Below are 23,210 nucleotides of genomic sequence, written 5' to 3'. Positions count from 1 at the left end.
ATGAGCTGATTGTACATCGTGAATATTGTCGAGATGACGAGGGACTACTTTAAGGCGCTTAGCACCGAAGCAAATATTGGTATCGCCAAAAGCTGATGTTTAGAGGCAGAGAGCTGCCCGATCCACTGGACGATGATGTGCGATTGTCGTTTTCGCCGGAGTCCAAACACTTTCCCTCAGTTACAACCCCGGAGCAACAAGCGGAGCATCTTATTGAGGACATGCAATGAACGCAGACTGTTGTCTTGAAGGCAGGTAATGGGACTGCCGAAAACTAGAAAAGCTTTAATGGCACTTTTTCTTCTTTCTGGGGTTTTACGTGCCAAAACCAGTTCTGATTATGAGGCTCGCTGTAGTGGAGTGTTCCGGATTAATTTTGACCACCTGGGGTTCTTTAACATGCCCTACAACACAAGCACACGGGCGTTTTTGCATTTCGCAATGGCACTTTTATTGCTGCAAGATGGAGGGTGAAGTGGTAAGCTGTGCATGTGTACATGCACATGTTTTCTGCTTCATATGCCTTGTTTCTGCTTATCAATATGCATTCACAAATAACTGTACATTCTCAAAAGTAATTTAGTGCAAGAAGCCTAGGTCGACTGCAATGGGACTAACTTAAATGCTCACGAATTTACCACACTTCTAACAAAATGAAACCTGTAGTGTTGGGTACGAGATTGCAATCCATAATTGGCCTCTGTTAATTCGTAAATGCTTTTAAAATGTGGCCGAAACTTCCTACATGCATGCACGGAAATCGCTAACTTTTCTGTGATTCTGCTCGGCGGTACCGATAGGAACGCTCACATGCCTTCGCGATGGCTCAGCGGTTACGGTGCCCGCTTGCTGACCCGAAAGACGCCGTTTGAGCCCCGGCTGTCGCATTTCGATCGAGGCGAAATGTTAGAGGTCCGCGTACTGTGCGATGTCAGTGCCCGTTAAAGAACCACAGGTGGTCGAAATTATCCGGAGCCCTCCACTGCGGCGTCCGTCACAGCCGGAGTCGCTTTGGGACATCAAACATGACAAACCAATGCGCACATGTACCTAGGTAGTAAAGCTGCAGAAGTGTACTTGTGCCCCAGATACGAAAAACAATAAAATAAAACGGCGGCAGCAAGGCACGCGCTAAACAATAATTTAAACTCATGTTCGTAGCATGGCGATCCACGCCGAGGCAAGAAACTGGACACGCAGGCAAGCTCGGGGCGAGAGTCGAGCTGCTCTCGCGTGAGTTACACGACATACGGCCAGAATAATCGCGCAGTAGCACTTTTATTATTCAGGATTATAGCAGTCCGGCTACTCCACGTAGTAACATACATTGCATGAAGTGAGCAGAGCAAATCTGGGAGCTCTTGGTAGGATCCCAGGTTTCAAAAACACCGTTGACGAGTAAACGTAATGAAAACAGTCGATGCTCCAAGAGCTACTCGCCGTCACGCAGCACACTGAATTCCACAAGTCGCACTTATATCGATATACCGGAGAAATTACACAGAATATGCGCAGGGCGAGCGCGCGAGCGAACAAATACCAGCAAGAACGAGCAAAAGGAACGCCTACCGGAAGTTTCCTAAGGGCGCCGGATGCCGGCGCACAGCGTTGCCAGAGCGCGGTGGCGCTGGATGAAACCGTCTATACGTGGCCTCGCCATTACGACGAGAGAAGCGAAATTCAAAATGGAGAATGGCAGCTTGTCTTTCCGACAAAGCACGACGGTGCCGCCGCCCCGAGAAAGCGGAAGTAAACTAGGCACGGGGAACGAGCTTGGAACGAGGAAAAAGAGTGCGGTGTGAACGTAGGCATGGCCGACGCAGGCTGCACAGCCATAAATCTTTTAGAAACGCCTATTATCTACCGGAGAGTCTGCTGATCTTGAAAATAGCGCCAACTGATAACTAATTTACTCAAAATGAAAATCCAAGTGATGAGACGTATAAAGTTTTGCTTAGAATAAAGCGATTTTGCGTGAAATTCGGGAGCTGGAGTTTTTGCACACACAGGTCTGTTGACGGACACGAAAAATGCATAGAACCCTAACCATAGACAGCTTCGTTGCAAAGACTACGTATATCCAACCTACATCTTGAAATACACGTCAAGCGAAGCTTTCATGACGCTGTTAACCAAATTCTTTGTATGTGCCCATTTAATTTCTGCGCCTGGAGTAAGAGAAAGTGACGCGCTCGTATTTGCTCTCGCGCACTCGTGCTACGCAATGTGACTCACGCGGCGATTATCTCAAAGAAGTAGTTGGCATTCGCACAGTAGAAGTGTACGTGCGATTGTGGCGTAATGGTTAATGCATCTGGCTGGATGCTGAGACACCGAGGTTCGACCGTTCCCTCGGGTAAAAAAAGTATGAAGTATTCGTCAAAACAGCAGCTACGGTCAGTAAAGTACAACAGGTTCCTCAAAGAAATTCTCAAAGAAATGTTCGCTTTAATATATTTTTACCACTGACATATGGAGAGTCCAAGAGTGCTAAAGTGTGTGCATGCATTTTGAATTCCATAACACGCATTACTATGCCATGCACACCTGCGGTTTAAAATGACGGTGGCGCCGCGGCCTCGCGCTATCTGCATGTTGGCGTCTCTGATTGGTAGACGCTGCTCGTAGCTCTGCAAGTACATTCTTTGATGGCGTATAGTAATATAGCTTATAGTAATATAATATATAGTAATATTCTCTCACGGACACTGAGCGTGTTCGCGGCTGGCTCGCTTGCTTTGGCCTGTCATTCACTACATGTGATCCTCTGCGTTCCTAACAGCACCTAAAGCACACTCACCTAGTGCAGCGCATCGCGTCAGGTGGTCCAGTGCTGCTTTGGTGACAGCGTACGCCACGCTGCGCTGGCTCTGTTGGGAGAAGTGGCTGAATTAATGTTTGCTCGAAGCCGAATCATGTTTAACTGTTGTTGGCCACTGAATTGGAAAATAGTTTTGGTTGGAAGAATAGTGATGGTTGTGGTGATACCTATTGTTAGTATGCATCGAAGGCATACGTTATAATAGTAGTTTTTGCACTAGCTGTATAGTTGATTGTGCACTTCAACTACAGGCCCGAAAAATGTGGTGAGGTGAAAGCAGCGGCTATCAACTGCGACGGAACATCTGTCTGCGATTCGCATTGGGCAGTACACCGAGTAGAAAACCATGTGATGTGCATTAGCCTTCATGGAGTGGGCGGCGCGAAAGCTAGAGGATAGAAGACGTTTGATTGTTGTTTCGTCAGGCGCGTGTATTTTTTCTTAACAATAATGAACATTCATTGCATCTTTTTAGAGCGCACGCAAGGGAATTGCTACCGTCTATATCCGAAAGAAAGCCTGGTGCCTTTGTGTAGTATGCTCAATGAATACGTGTTTATTCGAAAGCTTCAAATATTGGTATACCCTTAGTAAGCAAGCAAGTTGCGAACAGCTATTCGCGCGACATGTCGAATATGTACCCTTAGAGGGCGACCACAAAGCATGGTCGTGTGCGCTATGGTGATCATGGTTGCTGCGCATACTGACACTTGTTACTATATATCCTTTTTCTGGAGAGCGCATTTATCCCGCTAACTTAATGTTATGGTTCTGCGAAAGACGCGCCTGCAAGATTGGGCTCTCACACGAATGTTATCGTCCTTTCTACCTGTGTATGTTTTCGCTGAACTTTCTGCAATCAGATTGTATGCGCGACAGGAATTGTGTAGTACTTTCTGGATGGCGCGTGGCCAACAGCGATTATGCTGGAACGTTCGACGAGTCATGCATAAATCTGACGTGCTTGACCCGCAGATCAGATTTCGACGATCGCCGACTGGGCTCGCCGTTATCGTTGTACCTCGAGTGCTACTTGCCTTCGTGGGCACATGTTCGCCCATTAAAAGGTTGGTTTCGTACACGTGATACTACGTGACTATGTGCACTAAGCAGTGACGACGCAGGTCACTCTGTTTAGAAGTGCGTGGCACATTTTAGAAGCGACGAGAAGTGAAGGACCACCTTCGCAGCTGTCACTGGATTTTGCACGTGTCTCGTGCGTGTACAATGTACAGTCGCTGGACAGCGCCAGTTTCGTATAAAGCGGCATTGTTGAGTTCCAGCCTTTGTGGAGCTGGTTTGTGCACCCTCTGGCTGTCGGTCAGCGGTTAGCTGGCTGAAGTGAGAGCAGCGGAAGCGTGTGCCCGAGCGGGTGGTTGCAGAAATTCTCTATTCTTTATTCATACAAAACTCCCAGCGCCATTGGCGCGTTATTGTGAGGGGCATAATGCAGAATAAAACAAATCAACAGAGATTTTTGGCTCACAACCTCCGCCGGTAACAAATTCCATTCTGATATTGTCCTCGGAAAGAAAGAAAATTCAAAAGGTTAGCCCTGAGGGCATACTCCCGAACTTTGAACACATTGTCTCTTCGGGTGGATAAGTATTATGGAGGAAGAAGATATGACGAGGCCTTGATTCCAGTTTGATTATTATATATAGTGTAAAAAAGCTTCAAGAGTAAATGACGAACACAAATGATATGTCACGATATGAATGCCATGACATGCATGTAATGTAAGTCATGAAACAGCCGCCCACGTACTGGTGCTCTCATGGTCGTTTGGTTAACTTGGTCACTACCAACATTTGCATAGTATGACATGTGCGTATGACGAACATAAGTGGTAGGTCAAGACATAAATGTCATGACATGCGTGTCATGTAGGTCGGTAGTGGGTACTATGAGTTCGGTAGTGGGTACTAAGTGAAGGAAACACTGAAGGATGCTGGTAGAAGTCATAGTCATGAGCATGACTCAACAAAAATGACAATGACTCGGCGAAAAAGACCAGCACTCAAAAATACTGGAATCGGTTCGGACGTGGGCACCAAGTGAAGGAAACACTAGAAGAGGATGATAGTAGAAATCAAAGTCACGACCATGAGTCAAAAGCCACTGAAATGGTGACGTGGGTACTAAGTGAAGAAAAAACTAAATGATGATGGTAGAAGTCATATAGTCATGACCATGACTGAGTAAAAATGACAATGACTCAGTGGAAAAAGAATAACACTCAAAAACCACTGAAATGAGTTCGCACGTAAGTACTAAGTGAAGGAAACACTAAAGGATGATGGTAGAAGTCATATAGTGATGACCATGACTGAGTGAAAATGACAACGACTAAGTGAAAAAAGATTAACACTCAAAAACCACTGAACTGAGTTCGGAAGTGGGTACTAAGTGAAGGAAACACTAAAGCATGCTGGTAGAAGTCATAGTCATGAGCATGACTCAGCAAAAATGACAATGACTCATATAAAAACAGATTAACTCTAAAAAACAACTGAAATGAGTTCAGACGTGGACACTAAGTGAACGATACACTAAAGGATGATGGCAGAAGTCATAATCGGTATGACTCAGCAAAAATGACAATGACTCAGCGAAAAAAATATTAATACTCAAAAACCACTGAAATGGGTACGGACGTAGGCACTAAGTGAAGGAAACGCTCAAGGATTGTTGTAGAAGTCATAGACATGACCATGACTCAGCAAAAATGAGAATGACTCAGCGAAAAAGTGTAACATTAAAAAACCAAAGGAATAGGTTCGGATGTGGTACTAAGTGAAGGAAATGGCTAAAGGTTGATGGTCGAAATCACAGTCATGAGCATAACTAAGGCTTTCGCATTAAAGTCTCTTAGGTGTAGCTAAAGGGACTCCTGTAGACTCATGACATGCGTGTCATGTAGGTCATGAAAGAGCCGCCTACATCTTGGTGCTCGCATGGTTGTTTCGTCAACTTGATAGGCTCCCCGCACATTGCTTCACATAACATCGATTCACACAGGGCGTGGGATCTGCCGGCTTTTTATAATAGCTGAAACGTGCTTCGTTTGAGGCAAATGCATTAGGAGCTCTGAATGCCTTACATGAGGAACTGTAAAACTTTTGTCCTCTGAATACCTCCCTAAAGCAGGCTTCTTAATCTTGTCGTCAACGCGCAATGAGGTTTGCGGGTGGTCGTACTTTTATTATTGGAAGTTCACTATAGTCATTTGAGAATTCTTGAAACTTTAGAACTATATAACAGAGACTGATCGCTGCGAACACCCTGCATTGCCTCTCCAGATTGTCGTTTGCTTCAAAAGTCGCAAACAAAGTGTCCGCCACGGGCGGCAATGTTGGATAAAGCTCTGATAACGATGTGTACCTGTGATATCGTTGATATTTTACTCACCGCAGTCAACCCATTGATACTAGAAATATTCACGATGCTACCTGGAATACAAAAAAAAAAGCTGTTAGAATAAGATGGATCACTGATGACTTAACGGAAAGTGCTAGTCTTGGACGCCTTACATAATTGCTTTTAGTGTTCGTTATAGTCCGCCCATAACCAGGAAAATTATTGCGGGAAATGATAGACGACAGTACTGCGCATAGATTTGGTGGCGCGCATGAAAGCACTGCAATACAGTCATAGAGAACATGTAATACTGTCTTCTCAATCAGGAGAATGTATAAATAGAATAGCTTGCCAACTATATAGCTAACACGATAACGGAAACTCTTGCTTCTAGGACACGGCCTTGTGCACAGAGAGCGAACAAAGTCGCAATGCGATAGAGCCCGGTTGAATACAATTCAAATTGCACCTTTAGTTTGACGCAGGTAGGGCATGGCGTTCTTGATTAAGCAGAATGGACCGAGGAAGTTCGTCCTCCACACTGTATTAAAGTCTTCGATTGAGGTACTTTGAATGGATCCTCGCATGTGAATAGCTGCATTGTTCACCTGTAACAGAAGGAACACAGCAAAACGGCAACATTGTAGCGTAAAGGACTTGTTACTACTATACGTCGACCCGATGTCTACAAGAGAGCGACAAGATCTGCTGAGTAGTCTGCAGACTGTGTCGCTGAGAGACATTCTGTCAGATTGAAGGGATACGGACACGTAAGTTGGCAGGTGGTTTTTTGCGTCGGAACAAAAGTTGAACTGTCGAAAATGACGAATACAACAAGCTGCTTTGACAAAAAGAACGAGAACATCTTTTTTTTTGCGATTATTTGTTGCACCTTGCCTCCAAGCGGTCGCCGGCAGAAGTTGAAATGTGGTCATAACACCCACCCGCGCGCGCGCGCGGCCAAGGTCGGCCACAGCCGTCGCAGTGTTTCCGGGGGTGTCGGTCCCTTGCAGCGTTTGTTTAACCCCTTTCGGCGATCTTCGCATGTTGTCCGTCTAAAACATTATCCCCGTCGGCGCTTCACGCAGGTGGTGCGTCTTACATGCGCCTTTCCGCAGTGGTCGCTCGGTATTGACGCGTTCGTCGCGGCGGAAGGAAATGCCCAGACATTGCTGTTATAACAGCATCGTCGGTCGTGACACGCCGTCGCACACGTTTCCCAGAGACGAGAAGGTGCGTAAACTTTGGATACCTGCCTGTCAGCCATCACGCACAGCCTCCTATAAAAATTACTTCATTTGTGCAGACTACTTCATCGACGATGATTATGTGACCAGCCCGGCTGTGCTTTGAGCGGCATGCCGAGGCATGCCGCTCAAAAGGCAATGCTTAAAGCCTGACGCTGCGCCATCGGTCTTCTCACGAAAACGAGAGGCAAAGGTGATCAGCGGCGCGTTGGAAAAGAGGAGGCGAAAAGATCTTGGTACTGTTTTCGTTCACTTGCAGGCTTCTTGAGCCGTGTGAGGGCGAGGCTGGGGCGACATGCCCGAGGCTGGGCACGAAGGCAGTAATGTCTCTAAAAATGTTGGCTAAGCATACTAAAACAATACGAGGCTGGCGCGCGCTGCTCACGAGATCAGAAACACACAGCTCTGCTCCATAGAAAAGTCCATAGAAAAGCGGTAAAAACTGGGCAGAACGCCAGCCAGGTGCTGCCATCTGTCGATCGACTGGTGAAGTGGACGTGAGAGTATCGGAGGTACTGATATCTCACAGCAGTTGCTCACGCCGACGTCATAAACTAGTATTCAGTCATCCACGCAGTGCTGAAGTACCCCGCAGCTGCCTCGCCTGCGTGCGCTCTTGAAAAAGCAAGTTTACAGAGGAAATAGCAAATAATTCTTACACAAGTGTCTGGTGCAGAGCGAAATCTTTGCACTACGGTTCGCGAAAACCTGACCGGTAGTTCCACGGCCACCTGCTCTTCTTCGTCGCTTGACGCGGAAGACTCGTGACCGTAAGCGGTAATATTTCTTGCCAAGTTGGAATGGTCCTCGTCTTCAGACGTGTACTCATCTCTGGTAGAGGCACCAGAACTCGAATCCACGATCGCGATGGCGGCGTCGGCGCGCTTCGAATGACCGTGGCCGGCCGGCTGGCTATCGGACGAGGGTGTCGTGATGTGCACGCCTTCCAACTCCCGAGGGTCGGGTGGCGAGTCGCGCGCTCACAAAAACGCCAAAAATAAAGCCGTCGGCTCAAAAATGAGCTAAGTGACTACTTCTTTTCGGTGTAATCACACACTGAGGGTTCATTTTCAGCATTTTCATAAAATTTTCAGATTTCGTGTCCGTTTCCCTTTAAGTCGACAACGCCGCGGACGCGACCGACCACAGCGAGTCGTGCAGTGTGACGCCGACACCGACGAAACCCGTCTGTAGTTAGTCGGTCGACCAGTCTTCGTGAAATCGGCCGCAGAGCGAAAACATCGCACCGACAACGAGATTGCCACAGCAGCTGCGCTTTTATATATAATTAATCGTGCTCAAAATTATTTAAAGTATACTTCGGAAGTTGAAATGCATGATCGTCAGCCCTTGCCAGCAGTCTTGTGTCGAGCTAGAGCCGGTGGCGATTTTGTTCAGCGGACAGCCTACCAGCCGCCTAGGGGTTCAGTTCACGTGTGCCCGTAAATGTGGGCCTGAACAAACGGCCCGGTCACGCTAGTCCGATACGACGCTGATTTTGGTCTCGGGAGTACATTGTATTTACTTCTGCCCGTAGCAACATGAAATGAACCGCTCTTTACTTCGTACAATCCGAACACACGAAGCGGGACGCGGCCGACACGGCACGGAAAGCGAGAACCTGCTACCAAAATCAGCAGTGAGAGCCGTATGAGAAGCCCGGCGCTCATATCAGGTCATCTCTGGGTGATGCGATGCTGATTGGAAGCGCAAATATAGATGTGTTGCAGCATTTCGTCAGTCTTTCGGGTCGGTGTTGTATGGTTTCTACAGGAACGCTGGTTTCCACTGTACTAAAGCAACGCACGAACGGCGGAAAATATAAATAAATGCGCCTTGTGGCGCCTTCTATGATGAAAAACAAACAAGCCGCAAGCATTCATATTCTATAACCTCTCAGATCAAGCAACGCGTGTAGTCTCAGAGGCTATATAGCTGCCGTAGGCCTAACGAGCCGAGAATGGATCTCAAAACGGCGCCAAGTTGTCGCTTATAGCTTGTTCTCGAAGCATCAGTGCTCAAATGAGAATGCAAATACAACTACCTGTTGGGAGTGATAGTACGAAACAGTGCAGGACAATGACTCCATAGATTCGAAGTGACCGGCTTTCGCCTCGAAGGTGCCGCCCTGTTCAGTCGTGTATGGTCGTGTCCTTGCAGTGTGAAAAGAAAATCGCGCGACTCTGTGCCGACGAGTTGTTACCACCGAAGCTCCGCCTTGACGGCCGTCAGCGATCCGTCTGCAGACTGTCGGCGTCGGTGCAGTGTGACAGGGGAGCCGACAGGACGGAAAACGCTGTCGCCAGCAGTCGGCAGAACAAATCTGTGTCGTGTCGGCCTAGTGTGAACGAGCCTTAAGGGTCACTGCGATTTTTTTTGAAGATTACGTAGAGGAGACGTTTCTTCCATCGTCAATGTCAATTCTTAATGATAATCCTGCAGCTGTTACGTTATTTGGGAAACACGCCCAAAATGTTTATTTTAGTGTAATGTCAATAAGGTAACTTAATTTGCCAATAAATAATGTGCAATATAAAGGTAAGACGTAAGTATCGAAGCAAGTACTGTCGAGTCTGCTCCTAGTTTTGACAGCTCACCTTCATCGCCGAGTCGTCATTGCGTTCTTGTTGCAGCGCGACATTGGGCTACCGATATCCGATCATTCATGCTTCCTGAATTGTCTTGTTCTTTCTAGATATACGAGCTCGTCAGATAAGTTTTGTGTGGCCGCTCCGAGATTCTGGTGGCAGTTAAATGTTACGAGCGGGCAGGCATTCGATCCGACGCCCGACGTTCAAGCTTGTTGCTATCATGCATATTTAAGACAGCGCGAAAACACGGACAAGAAAGAACACAGGACGAGCGCTGACTGCCAACAACACCTTTATTGAAGCCTGCGCAACTATATACAATTAGCAACAGGCAGAAAGAGAACAAAAAAGGTGAAAGGGCAGGCGAGTCATCGTCAGTCAACTCCTACTGTGCATGCGTCTAACACTAAACAAATACAAATGTAACAATACGTGGTGGGCACAGGCTATAGTGATTAACTCCTGAGGAACTTAAGTTCCTTATAGTAGAGAGCTATAGTTGGGGCACTCACAAAGGTGGCTCCTAACTGACACATAGAAAAGTCCTCAAAAATTTCCCTGGCCATCTGATTGCTGTACCTTCTTAACACAAGTGTGTTATCTAGGAGTGGTGAAAACCCACACTTTTGCACAATGAACAGCAAGATTATTGCCAGTCTTGACACAGTACGCATGCTCACGCAAACGATAATTAATACAACGTTCCGTTTGCCCTATGTAAGTGCAGCCACAAGAGGTGGGAATTGAATAAACTACATTGGTATTGCATTCTACAGACTTGGCGACATGTCGCTTATTGCACAGTCCGGGTGTTCTCCGGCTCTTGTTGACTTTTTTGCACAGCCTTCCCAACTTGTTAGGCGCGGTAAACGCCACCTTTACACCAGCCCGGCCTGCGGCTTTCTTGACGCGATGGGACACACCATGTATGTACGGGATCGCAACAGTCTTGGTTAAATCCTCAAGCACTGTTAACCAAGACTGTTGCGATTCCGCACTGACTGCAGTTACGCAGCTGATTAACTCTCTGTATATATATTATAAGGTTCTTTTCCATTCTGATAAATGCTCCCAAACGACTCTCTGTCTTTCTTCCGCATCACTGCATACTAGCGAAAGTGCCAAACAGTCCTAAACACTACACTTAGTATTGCGATAGCAATTATATGAACACTCTAAGCTGATTACTGCCGTCGTCGTCGCCGTGAGGTTCCGTATGAACTCCAATGGCGATGAAATCGTCGCCACACGCCGTATGCTGTATGTGCGAATGAAAGCCCGGGAGGGACGCACGCTTTCACGGGGATCGAACGCATGGCGGAGATCAAATGCGACTTCTTCCGTCGCTCAAAAGGCCGTGAGGGGACAGGAGGGAGGGTGGGGAGGCGACATTTAGCTGCGGCACCAAATGCGTATTTATATAAAAACGTTGCGAGGCGAGGAGGTGGTAAAGACTTCCGACGCTGCTCGACGAGTGCCCAGTTCTGATCTCGTGGAAAAACTCCGAGCCACAGCACGAGGCACCGGAAACAGTCACCAACGCCGCGCGCGTTCAGTGCGAACGCGGGCAAAATGCCGAATGCGTCGACAACAGTTCTGCGCGTTGCTGGTGCTGATACATGTCCAAGTTTATACAGCTGATAAAACTACCATCCTTACTTCGTATAGCTCTCTACTAATTTGCTATCGCAATTGATGCTTCGCCTTTCGGGTGAACCTGAGGCATTTTTTTATGTGCTCACCACACAGATTTTGTACCTTTGGCTTGTTTCGATTAAGATGCTTTGTTAATGTGCTCTCTTGGCTTTTTAGACAAACCTGCTTTTATGTTGTATATAATCTCTCCTGCTTGTGCCTTAGCTATGGTGCGCAGTATTTGTAAAAATTTTAAATACAAAGCAGCAGTAAATTCGGCACGTGGATGTTCAGTAATGCTCGGGCTTCTTCGTTCAATGTTCTACTTACCACTCAACTATAAAAATAAATTTAAATTGAGACCAGTACTTTATAGCACAATTGCGTCCCTTAAGTTGCATAGATTTTTCCCTTGATGCCAACGTACATGAAACATGCAATCGAATAATATTCATGGAAAAGAACTTTGTCTTTACTGTAGCTGTTCCGATATTTGTGTATTCTTACCCTTCCTATGAAATACTAACTGGTTAAATGCGGCAGGCTTCGCTATTCACGGAGCACAGAACTCACGAGGATATCAATTTTTTCGAAGTGCCTCGCTGTTTTCTGCACCACATCTGCGACGTCCTTTTCCACTGCTACGTCACCGGGTACGACAAGCACCTGCAAAACATTAAATATCAAATGACTAATAATGTATAGTAGCTGTCACTACTAAAGGTAAACGGCACAGCTTTCGGACAGATGTGCGTCCCCGTCAGGCACCTGAAATAACCGAATTGATCTACAGAAAAAGAAATATGAATCAAGGCGCTCAATTTTTAGTAACATGTAGCCTTCTATTAGTATGAGTAGTGGTTGGATAAGGGATGTCTCCAGCTGGAGGCAACTTTTCGAAAAGGAACCTGTCTCCTTGCCGAAACGTTCAATGAAGTGACAGCTAGACGTCCACATTTCGACCTTTATTCATTGTTTCTGCCATAGGCGTCTTCCTGTGGACATGTGTGCTATATAGATTTGAATAATTGCCTTAACATACAAGTGATTTAACATGGAGTCATCCAGAGTGACTCATGAGTGGCTCCACCTACACCCCACACAGCTTGCAAACTACGAATAACGGGCACTATGGCGATGATAAAATCATGTTGAGTACTGGGATTTTATCGCCATTTGACCACGTATTTAGGTTCAACGCAACTTCTGGTGTCAATTTATTATTTTTCGAGCTTCATTTCGGCGTCGTTCAACCTCACATTTATTCGTGCGTAAGAGTAATTCACACAAGACGGTGATTCACTAGAAGATAAGACACTTTAAATGATCAGCCCTGGTAAAGTAAGGAAAGCCACTGGAGCTAAAAGTTTCGACGCGGAAACTTGTATTCGTCAGGGAGAAGTAGTTTTTAGCCTTGCGAATGCAAGTCCTCTTCTCAAAGCGTTAGCTAGAGAGACATCAATCATTCTACGAATGTTGAAAATTTCGAGAAGTAAACATTGAATGGTTACATCTAATGAATTGCTAGGAAACTTTCGGTGCAAGAAAAAGACTACACACTTCATTATAAGTTATTCTTTAAATATTGGATACACATAACTGTACCGGATGGCGCGAGGTATTCGAGAACACAATGGTGGCTTCAGGCAGCGAAGAATATCTCCAGCAAAAATAAACACATTTTCAACAAACTTTGGGAAATACTTCTCTTAGGGTTTATTTCCACAATTGCTCAATGAATCAACCATCCGCAGCAAAAAAAAAAAAAAAAAAACGCTCAACCTTGCACTCGGCCGCGCAACGCTTGAAACAGCGAAGCTGTGCGATCGTAGCTGAACATTTTCCGGAAGTGCGCGCAAACTTTTCATAATATTACTCATGATGATGATAATTTCTTTTCGCGCGTCTCAGACTTACGGCCGTCACTGAGCGTTGCATAGCGCAGCTTGCAACACCGACACCGCGTTGCAATGCTGACAACGCGTTCTTCGAGCAGACCTGGTCCATGACTGCGTTTTTCTCTCTCTCTGCCTCTTGCACTTATTTTCTCGTTTCAATGCCAACAACGCGTTCCAGCAGACCCGCTACGTGAATGCGCCTCTCTCTCTCGCTCTCATTTTGTTGTTGTTGTTGCTGTTGTTGTAGCCTAACAGGCATGTGGCTCCTACCCACGGTGGGGGATTGGCCAAGAAATGGGTGGATTATTCCAAAATAATTTGGAGGATAAATTTCCGAATATCTATGGAATTAGTGTTGAACAGCGTAGAATTTTATGTTAAAGTAAATCAGGAAGGTCATATCGAATGAGTAATATTTATTTAAAAGTACAAAAAAGATAGAATTTAGCACGGTATTCGTTTGGATTCTGCAAGAAACATTTCTTTCTCTCTCCGTGCATGGCACCCAAAATCTCTTCTTCACCTCTGTCATGAGCCAATAAAGGAAGAAAGAAAGAAGAAAAAGCAGAAGATAAGAAGGAAACAAGAAGACACGAGGAGTTGGTGGCAGAAATAAAGAAGAAAGAAGTTATAAAATGACAGTGTCCGATAAAAAGAATGCAATATGAAAGCAGAAGAAGCGAAAAAGCACACGCGCAGCTACGTGACCAACGAGAGAAGGGACACGTAGCCGAAGAGAGCAGCCCAGCTACGCTCTGGGACGACGAGGGGCAGAAGGAGCTGGAGGCCGAACATGAAGGGTGGATCGCGGAGACGTAGGGAGCCTACATGCAACGGAGCCTACATGCAACGCCGGCGTTGCATGTAGGTACCCTACGGAGACGGCGGCAACCCAGTGGAAGCTGTCCTTCAGCTGCCGCGGCCACGACCCGCGAGCTGAACGGACGTCCCACCGGAAGCCGCAGCTACAGGCTGACGGCGCCGCTTCCCGGATTCCATGCGGCTACGATCCGCAGGCTTGCGGAGTTGACCGGGCCATCCAGGCGCCTCGGTCACCCCACCATCCTGATCCCCTGACCAGCTCAATAGTGGACCGAACGTCGGACACAGCGACGTCGAGTCTACGACGCATCGGCGGGCCCAACGACGTGTCGTTGGAAGCCGCGACGACGAGGTGACGTGGCCACGTCGAGGGCGCAATGTAAATATTTTGGACTTATCAATTCAGATAGCTGAGGACTTTGGGGAACTTCTAGAATTAATTCGTGCTGTAAATTGTTTGTTTTGTGCTGCTGTCTTTGCCGTTTGTTTTTACGATTATAAATGTTTGTCTTAAACGAGCGACTTGTCCCTGTCTGTCTTTAGTCTACCGACATTCATGACAACCTCGCAGAGCATTGGCACGAGCGCGTGCGAACGCGCCAGCTGTGGACTAAGCCGATGAAGCTTGAGCTCGAACGCAATGGGCGAGTAAAGTTAAGGTGCTCGAGCGCGCTCTTTTAAACTTAACGGCTAAAAAGCGACTTCCGGTGCGTGATTACGGAGCGCGCTCTACGCGCTGCACCCTGGAAACGGTGCGCGAGAGCGCGCGCCTGCTACGGCTTCCAGAAAAATTACGTGTTTCCGGCTCTTTCCACTTATGCAAGTCCGTGCTCCTTGCCCACTCGTTCCTGCCGCCGCTGCGCAGCCGGGCGTCTGTTCTAAGGCATGATCGAGAACTTCGCGTGTTGGCGCGGTTTGAGCTTATCACGAACCGAAAATGACGGCCCGATCATTACTTGCCAGACGCTCAGGTACGTAACCGAACAGGCGCAGTTGCCACCTTCTCGTCGCCACGTTCATGTGTATGACTTGTTCAGGTTGTCATGTAATCATGGAAGATGTTGGGGCACTGCTCTTTGAATTGTGTGTCCGTGTATGTGGGCACAAGGTTGATCACATAATCCTGGATGCCTCGCATCATAAGGCTTTCTGTCCTCTTGCGATCGGCAATCAGTCAGCATACCGCAGAGCAGAAATAAATCCTCTGATAGGGTACCTATGAGAACAGCACGAACAGCTTGCATCGCATACTAAGCCGCTGCTGCTACGTCCGTCGCCGCGCGTCAAGTTCTTCTAGCTCTTCATCGTCTATCAAGAACTGCAGGATGGTGTTTATCGGCGGCGCCATCTTCAAAAAGCGCGCGCAATGCGATAGCGGTCGCGGAAGCAACATAACATTCGCCAGACGGCGCGTTCGTGCGCTCGAAAGCAGTCGGCGAAAATCGCCGTTAAGCTCCGTAGGCGTCGCACTCGAGCGCACTCGAGCGCACTCGAGCGTGCTCCTTCGGAGTTCGGAGCGCGCTAACTTAACGCGCCGAATCATACGGTTCGCATAAGTGCATGTTATGCAAGCGTGGCTGCTTAGCCTAGTGGTTACGACGCTCGCCTTGGGACCGCGGGTTCACACCCCGCCTCGGCAAGAAAGTTTATTTTTTGCTTCTTCCTTGCTGATGATGATAGTTTCTTGATACGAACCAGAAGTACGACTGGCTTAAACAGCTTCGCTGTGAAAAGCGATTCAATTCGGCTTCGGAAACGGCTGCATTCACGGATAAGGTGGTCCTTAGAGATGTTGGCCATTCCGTCAGCAATGGACGCCTTCAGCGACTCTTTAGTATTATGTGGCTGATTGTTTGCCTCTCTCTCAACGACGCCTCAGAGATAGTAGTCTACCGGATTTAAATCTGGAGAACTCGGAGGCCACAAGTTGGGAGTGACGTGGTCGTAGAAGGTGTCAGCCAGCCACTCCTGGGCGACGCACGCGGTGGGGGCAGGAGCCGAATCTTGCTGAAAGACATAAGGTCTTCCTTTCCGTAACTTCCATTCTGTAACTCTAATGGTCCACCGGTTATGTGTAGGATGGATAACCGGTGGGCGTATGAGAGTTACACAATGGTTACAAAGAGAAGGGAAGCGAAGTCGAGGACGGCAGAAAATTAGGTGGCGTGATGAAGCTAGAACATTTGCAGGCGCAAGTTGGAATCCGTAAGACAGGGGTAATTGGAGATCGCAGGGAGAGGCCTTCATCCTGCAGTGGACATAAATATATTGCCACCTGGTGTTTTGAGCCAGCCAACAATCACCATTGGGTGCCCAGCAAGAACGGAGAAGACGACGAAGTCGAAGATCCCGCGCCAGCTGGAGAACCGTCCCCTTCGTGTCTGGCATTCTTCGTGTCTGGCTGCTGGTACTGTTGCTTGCGCTTGCCTTAGCGCGTGACAAACTGGTGGAGGTGCTGGGTAATCTAATCTATGCACCAAACCCCTCCGAGCAGGAGGAGCTCCTTTCCCGTACCGGTGGTTACGCCTGTACACCGCGCCAGCCGAAGGATCCGTGGACAAGCCCCTGAGTTTGGACTCCTCCCAGAGACAATGGCAGCTCCGACCACCCCAACCGGTATGGAAGGCACTACGCCGATTCATTGTACGCTACTCAATCCTCGAACACCGAATCCCTTCCACGGTGCCATGCATGAGGATGTTGAAGATTGGCTGGTGCACTATGAACGTGTTGCCGCGTTCAACAAGTGGGATGATGCAGACAAACTGAAAAACGGATATTTCAGCCTTAACGATGGCGCACGTGTTTGGTATGAGAACCGTGCAGATACCCTAACTTCATGGGAAGAATTCAAACACCGTCTTTTTGAGACGTATGCGAGCCCTGATCGCCGAGAACGAGCTGAGCGTGATCTACAGTCCCGTATTCAAATGCCGAACGAAGGTGTCGCAATGTATGTCGAGGACATGACGCGTCTCTTTCGACGAGCCGACCCCAACATGTCAGAAGAAAAGAAGGTGCGGTACCTGATGCGCGGAGTGAAAGAGCAGCTGTTCGGTGGTCTCGTACGCAGTCCTCCCAAGACTGTGTCAGAATTTCTTTCCGAGGCCGTCACCATGGAACAGACTCTTCGGCAGCGGGCACCATCATACGAACGCCAAGTGAAAGCTGCCTCACCTACGGACTTCTTCGGAGCTCTCGGGGGCCACGTCGATTTCTTCCGAGAGCTCATCCGTTCCGTAATCCGCGAAGAACTCCAGAAACTAACTGTCGGTACCTTCACAGCCGACGCTCAGCTCTTTGTCCAGCGTTGTCCGTGACGAAGTCCAGCATGCGCTAAGAGAACCACCCTTGAACACGGAAGCTCAACCGGTAAGAACTAACAGCCCCCGTATGTCATATTCGCAAGCTTTGCGGCAACCTGCACCACCTTCCTCCCCGTTTCGCACCGCGTCCCCGGCCATACTACAGCCCGACCAAGCGGCCTCGTATTACCACGACAACCGACAGGAGGCCCCAAGAAAATCAGACGTGTGGCGGGCACCTTATCGCCGTCGCCTTTGCTTTCACTGTGGCGAAGCTGGGCATGTCTACCGACAGTGCTCATATCGAGAGCTCGGACTACGCGGATTCCCAGCAAACTCGCCGCGACCTAGATTCGGACAGCGTCCTCCTGCAATTGAAGAATACGTTGCCCAGCAGCGCGGATCCTCATCAGCTCGACACCAGTCACGCTCCCCTTCGCCTCGGCGGTTTTCTCCGACTCGCCGTACATATTCGAGCGTGGTGCAGGGTCGGTCGCCTAGCCCGCGCCGAGAAAACTAACCACAGCGGCCTTCGGGGGCGAGGCCGCTCAGTCTGGACGTGCTCAAGGACCCCTGCTGACGCGTACGCGGATCGACGATACATCGACGACGACAGTACCTGCTGATTACGAAGAAAAATTTCCTTGGACATTCCTGTATTGCTCGACGGTCGTGAATTGACTGCTTTAGTGGACACTGGAGCGGATTATTCAATAATCAGCAAAAAACTGGCCACCCTTCTAAAGAAAGTGACGACGCCTTGGAATCGAACACCAGTTCGTACAGCTGGCGAGCACATTGTCACACCACTCGGCATGTGCACGGCACGAATACAGATTCGCGGCTGTACGTTTGTTGCCACCTTGAGCATTCTCCCTCAGTGTTCTCGAGACCTAATCATCGGCATGGACTTTCTCAGGGAGCACGGAGCTATCATCGACATTCGCCAACGCCTCGTCACTTTATCGACAAAGAGCGCCGCAGCGACGACCAACACCATCCACCCTCGAGCACCTCTTCATGTTACCGACGACGCTGTCACGTTACCACTGCGTGCAAGTGTCGTGGTTCAAGTGACATGTGACAGGCTCTTACACGGTGAAGCGGTCGCAGAAAGCAATCACTCGCTCCTGCTTTCTCAAGGTGTTTGCGTAGCAAGAAGCCTTATTGATCTTCATGATGGTCACTCTGACGTTCTTGTCACGAACTTCAGCTACGAACAACGCCACCTTTTCCCCGTTACTGTCATCGCCTACGCCGACCCAATCGCCGATGTCACTGAATGTTTTGTTTCCGAGGCAATTGGCACTGCTGAAGCACCTTTACGCAACGTCGACATTAGTCCAACGCTTCCTGAAGACAACAAACAACCCTTGCGTGAGCTGTTACTCAAGTTTCACTCTTGCTTTGCACGGTCGTCGAAGATACGTCAAACGGCGATTACGAAACACCGTATCATCACCTATGATGACGCGCACCCCATACGGCAACAGCCTTATCGTGTTTCCCCAACCGAACAACATGCCATTCAAACGCAGGTGAAGGAAATGCTTCAAGACGGCGTAATACAGCCTTCATGCAGCCCCTGGTCATCGCCAGTCGTGCTTGTTAAAAAGAAAGATGGCACGCTTCGGTTTTGTGTTGACTACCGGAAGCTAAACAACGTCACAAAGAAAGACGTATACCCGTTGCCTCGTGTCGACGATTCTCTGGACAGGCTGAGGCGCGCGAAGTATTTCTCCTCTATCGATCTGAAAAGTGGCTACAGGCAAATTGAAGTAGATGAGCGGGACCGCGAGAAAACTGCCTTTGTTACTCCGGACGGCCTTTACGAATTCCGAGTACTCCCTTTCGGCCTCTGTTCCGCCCCAGCCACATTCCAGCGAATGATGGATACCGTTCTCGCTGACCTCAAATGGAAAAGCTGCCTCGTGTATCTCGATGATGTCGTTGTCTTTTCGGAATCTTTTGACGAGCACCTTCGACGCCTTCGGAATGTACTCGAAGCCATTCGATCGGCTGACCTTACCCTCAAGCCAAGGAAATGCCATTTTGGTTACAAGGAACTGAAGTTTCTCGGACACGTCGTGAGCGCGGCAGGTGTTCGGCCCGATCCCGAGAAGACTGCTGCCGTAGCTGCTTTTCCAGCTCCAACAGACAAGAAAAGTGTCAGACGATTTTTGGGCTTGTGCGCATATTATCGACGCTTCATTGAAAAATTTTCGATGATTGCAAAGCCGCTATTTCGTCTTACGCGTGACGACGTGCCATTCCTCTGGACTGATGAACAACAGACCGCCTTTGCCGAGCTACAACGTAGATTGTCTTCACCTCCCGTGCTTGGTCATTTCGATGAGGACGCCGACACAGAAGTACGAACTGACGCCAGCAATATCGGTCTCGGAGCTATCCTGGTGCAAAGGCAAGGCGGGACTGAACGAGTTATAGCCTACGCGAGCCGCACTCTGTCACGCGCAGAGTTCAATTATTCCACCACACAGAAGGAGTGCCTCGCCGTCATTTGGGCTACTACAAAGTTTAGGCCGTATCTCTACGGGCGGCTATTTAAAGTTGTGACCGATCATCACGCTTTATGCTGGTTGGCCAACCTTCTAGACCCTTCTGGACGATTAGCGCGTTGGAGTCTACGACTCCAGGAATTTAACATCACCATCGTATGCAAGTCAGGCAGAAAACATGAAGATGCTGACACGCTATCACGAGCACCTGTTGAATCTGAGAATCCTGACGAGGAAGATGACAGCGCCTTCCTGGGAGCCCTCAGCGGGCCGGATCTGCTCGCTAAACAGCGATCGGACACTGAGTTAAGGCCCATCATCGATCACTTAGAAGGCGGCATCGCGTCCATTCCTCGCTCGATTTCGCGACGGTTGTCGTCGTTTTGCCTACGAGAGGGCATCTTATACAAACGAAACACAGGTGCCGGCGACAAACCACATCTTCTAGTAGAGCCTCAAGCTCTTCGCGACGACATTCTATTAGCCTGCCACGACGAGCCGACATCTGGTCACTTGGGCAACTCAAGTACTCTGGACAGGGTACGCAAACTGTACTGCATGCATCACATGGCTTCGGCATGGCGCACCGTCATTCATCATCACTGACCGAGGGACCGCATTTACGGCGAAGCTCCTGGACGACATCTTCAAGTTGAGTTACACGAGTCATCGAAAGGCCACTGCATACCACCCTCAGACTAACGGCTTGACAGAAAGACTAAACAAAACACTGGCAGACATGATATCTATGTACGTGGATGTGCAACACAAAACGTGGGACGAAATCCTGCCGTACGTAACGTTTGCGTACAACACTGCCACGCAGGAAACTACACGATTCACACCGTTTCGTCTCGTTTATGGTCGAGATGTCCAAACTATGCTCGACGCCATGATTCCGTAGGACGACATCGATGAGCTCGACCAGTTAGCTCCTGACGTCGAGGAGTACATTCAGCGCGCCGAGGAAGCACATCAACTGGCCCGTGTGCACATAAGACAGCAGCAGTCTACAGATGCCATAAGGTACAATCTCCACCATCGACAAGTTACCTATGAGCCCGGCGACCAAGTTTGGGTTTGGACCCCCATTAGAAGGCGAGGCCTCAGCGAGAAACTCCTGAGCAAGTACTTCGGACCGTACACAGTACTAAGGCGTGTCAGCGACGTGAACTATGAAGTGATTCCTGACGGAGACCTGCCATCGTCCAAGCGCCGATTACCCCGTGCAGAGATTGTACATGTCGTCCGCCTCAAGCTGTATTTTACACGGTGATGTTCACATAGTGTACTGTTGAACAAACTTTTTGCTGTAGTCGCGTCGTCCTCCGAAGAACTCCGAAGCGATTTTTTTCCCGACCACAGAACGCATTTTTTTTGCCTAGTGTGCATGTCCGTATCTGGGCTAGCACGTTTACATTTTTTTGTGCGTCTTACCTAATTTGTGTACTTTCCATGTACGTCTTCTGTTTGAGCATCGAGTCGATGCTTCATTGGGAGGGGGAATAATGCCACCTGGTGTTTTGAGCCAGCCAACAATCATCATTGGGTGACCAGCAAGAACGGAGAAGACGACGAAGTCGAAGATTCCGCGCCAGCTGGAGAACCGTCCCCTTCGTGTCTGGCATTCTCCGTGTCTGGCTGCTGGTACTGTTGCTTGCGCTTGCCTTAGCGCGTGACAATATGCTGATTATGATGATGGTCATCATCATTCACTTCCCTGGGTCGTCATTCACGATGAGTTGCAGCCGCCCAAGAAAATCAGGGGTTCTGACGACGTCTGACCACTGACTGTGCTTTTTTCTTTTCGCCACAGATGCCACGTCACCACCAGAACACGTCAGGTCTGTCCGCACCTTGTAAACGAAAGACTTCGCTATGTTCAGAAAGGTGGCACTTTCCAAGTCTCTGTGGTATGCGGCCAAGGCGACGAGCCCTTTGGCTCGTCGGCCTTTCATTGGCGTTTCATTTCCTGGGTCATCATCTGCGCTTCCATTTTATTGCGGTGGCAATTATATGGACGCTCAAAGCGGATTTCTGCCGTCGGCATCGTCGTTGCCGTCACCGTGGGGTTCCGTATGAACACCAGCGGCGATGAAATCGTCGCCACGCGCAGTATGCTGCATGTGCAAGTGAAAGCGCGCGAAGGACGCGCACTTTCACGGGGAGCGAACGCACGGCGGAGAGCAAACGCGACATCTTCTGTCGCGCGAAAGGCCGTGGGGAGACGTTAGTGAGGGAGGGGAGGCGACGTTTAGCTGCGGCACCAAATGCGTATTTATACAAAAACGTTGCGAGGCTAGTAGGTGGTGCGACGACTTCCGACGCTGCTCGACGAGTGTCCCGTTCTGATGTCGCCGAAAACCTCCGAGCCGCCGGCAGAGCCACCGGCAAGTCACCAAAGCCGCGCGTGCTTTGTGCGAACGCGGGCAAAGCGCCGAATGCGGCGACAAGAGTTCTGCGCGTAGCTCGTGCTGCTGCATGTCCAAGTTTATACAGCTAATAAAACTACTATCCTTACTCCGTATATCTCTCTACTAATTTGCTATCTCAATTGATGCTTCGCCTTTCCGGGGAAACTGCGACATTTTTTAACAAACTGCACAGTATGAATCATAAGGAGTCAGCCAACAAGAAGCGGCACACCTAGATAGATATGATGAGCCTGCTGGTGTCTATGGCGACATGGAATAGTGTTCGCAAATAGTTCGCTCACCTGGTATTGTTGAGTGGTATATACCGCTCAATAATTACCAGGTGAGCGAACTATACCGCTCAATAATACCAAATTTCTAATGTTCAGCAAATTATCTCATGGGAATAATTCTAAAGTGTCAAATGGTACTACGCCCGAGGCCATTTAGGTAAACTGAGTGTTGCCATGCCACACAGATGAGATAAAAAATTACTTTCACGAATATTACTGTAGGGTTCAGAAGCAGTTCAATCCATTGCTACAAAGTAAAAGATGCTCTGTATTTGCATCCCATTAAATCGCCTTTGGCGAGCGAT

General features: G+C 48.6%; 1 protein-coding gene across 1 annotated transcript in view; it reads right to left on the bottom strand.

Moving 5' to 3' along the window:
* Positions 1–23,210, bottom strand: part of LOC119444739 (3-oxoacyl-[acyl-carrier-protein] reductase FabG) — a 277,325-nt gene that overhangs the window by 28,590 nt on the left and 225,525 nt on the right. The window contains exons 3-6 of the mRNA XM_049664723.1: positions 12,228–12,320; positions 6,651–6,789; positions 6,233–6,273; positions 2,801–2,870 (exon numbers count right to left, since the gene is read on the bottom strand). Of these exons, the coding sequence (XP_049520680.1) occupies positions 2,801–2,870; positions 6,233–6,273; positions 6,651–6,789; positions 12,228–12,320 (343 nt within the window). The remainder of the gene's footprint in view (positions 1–2,800; positions 2,871–6,232; positions 6,274–6,650; positions 6,790–12,227; positions 12,321–23,210) is intronic.

The sequence above is a fragment of the Dermacentor silvarum genome, chromosome 3, assembly GCF_013339745.2.
Source record: "Dermacentor silvarum isolate Dsil-2018 chromosome 3, BIME_Dsil_1.4, whole genome shotgun sequence".
In the NCBI taxonomy this organism is placed as follows: domain Eukaryota; kingdom Metazoa; phylum Arthropoda; class Arachnida; order Ixodida; family Ixodidae; genus Dermacentor; species Dermacentor silvarum.
Note: the sequence above shows the minus strand (reverse complement) of the source record. Positions and strands in the feature narration are given on the sequence as shown.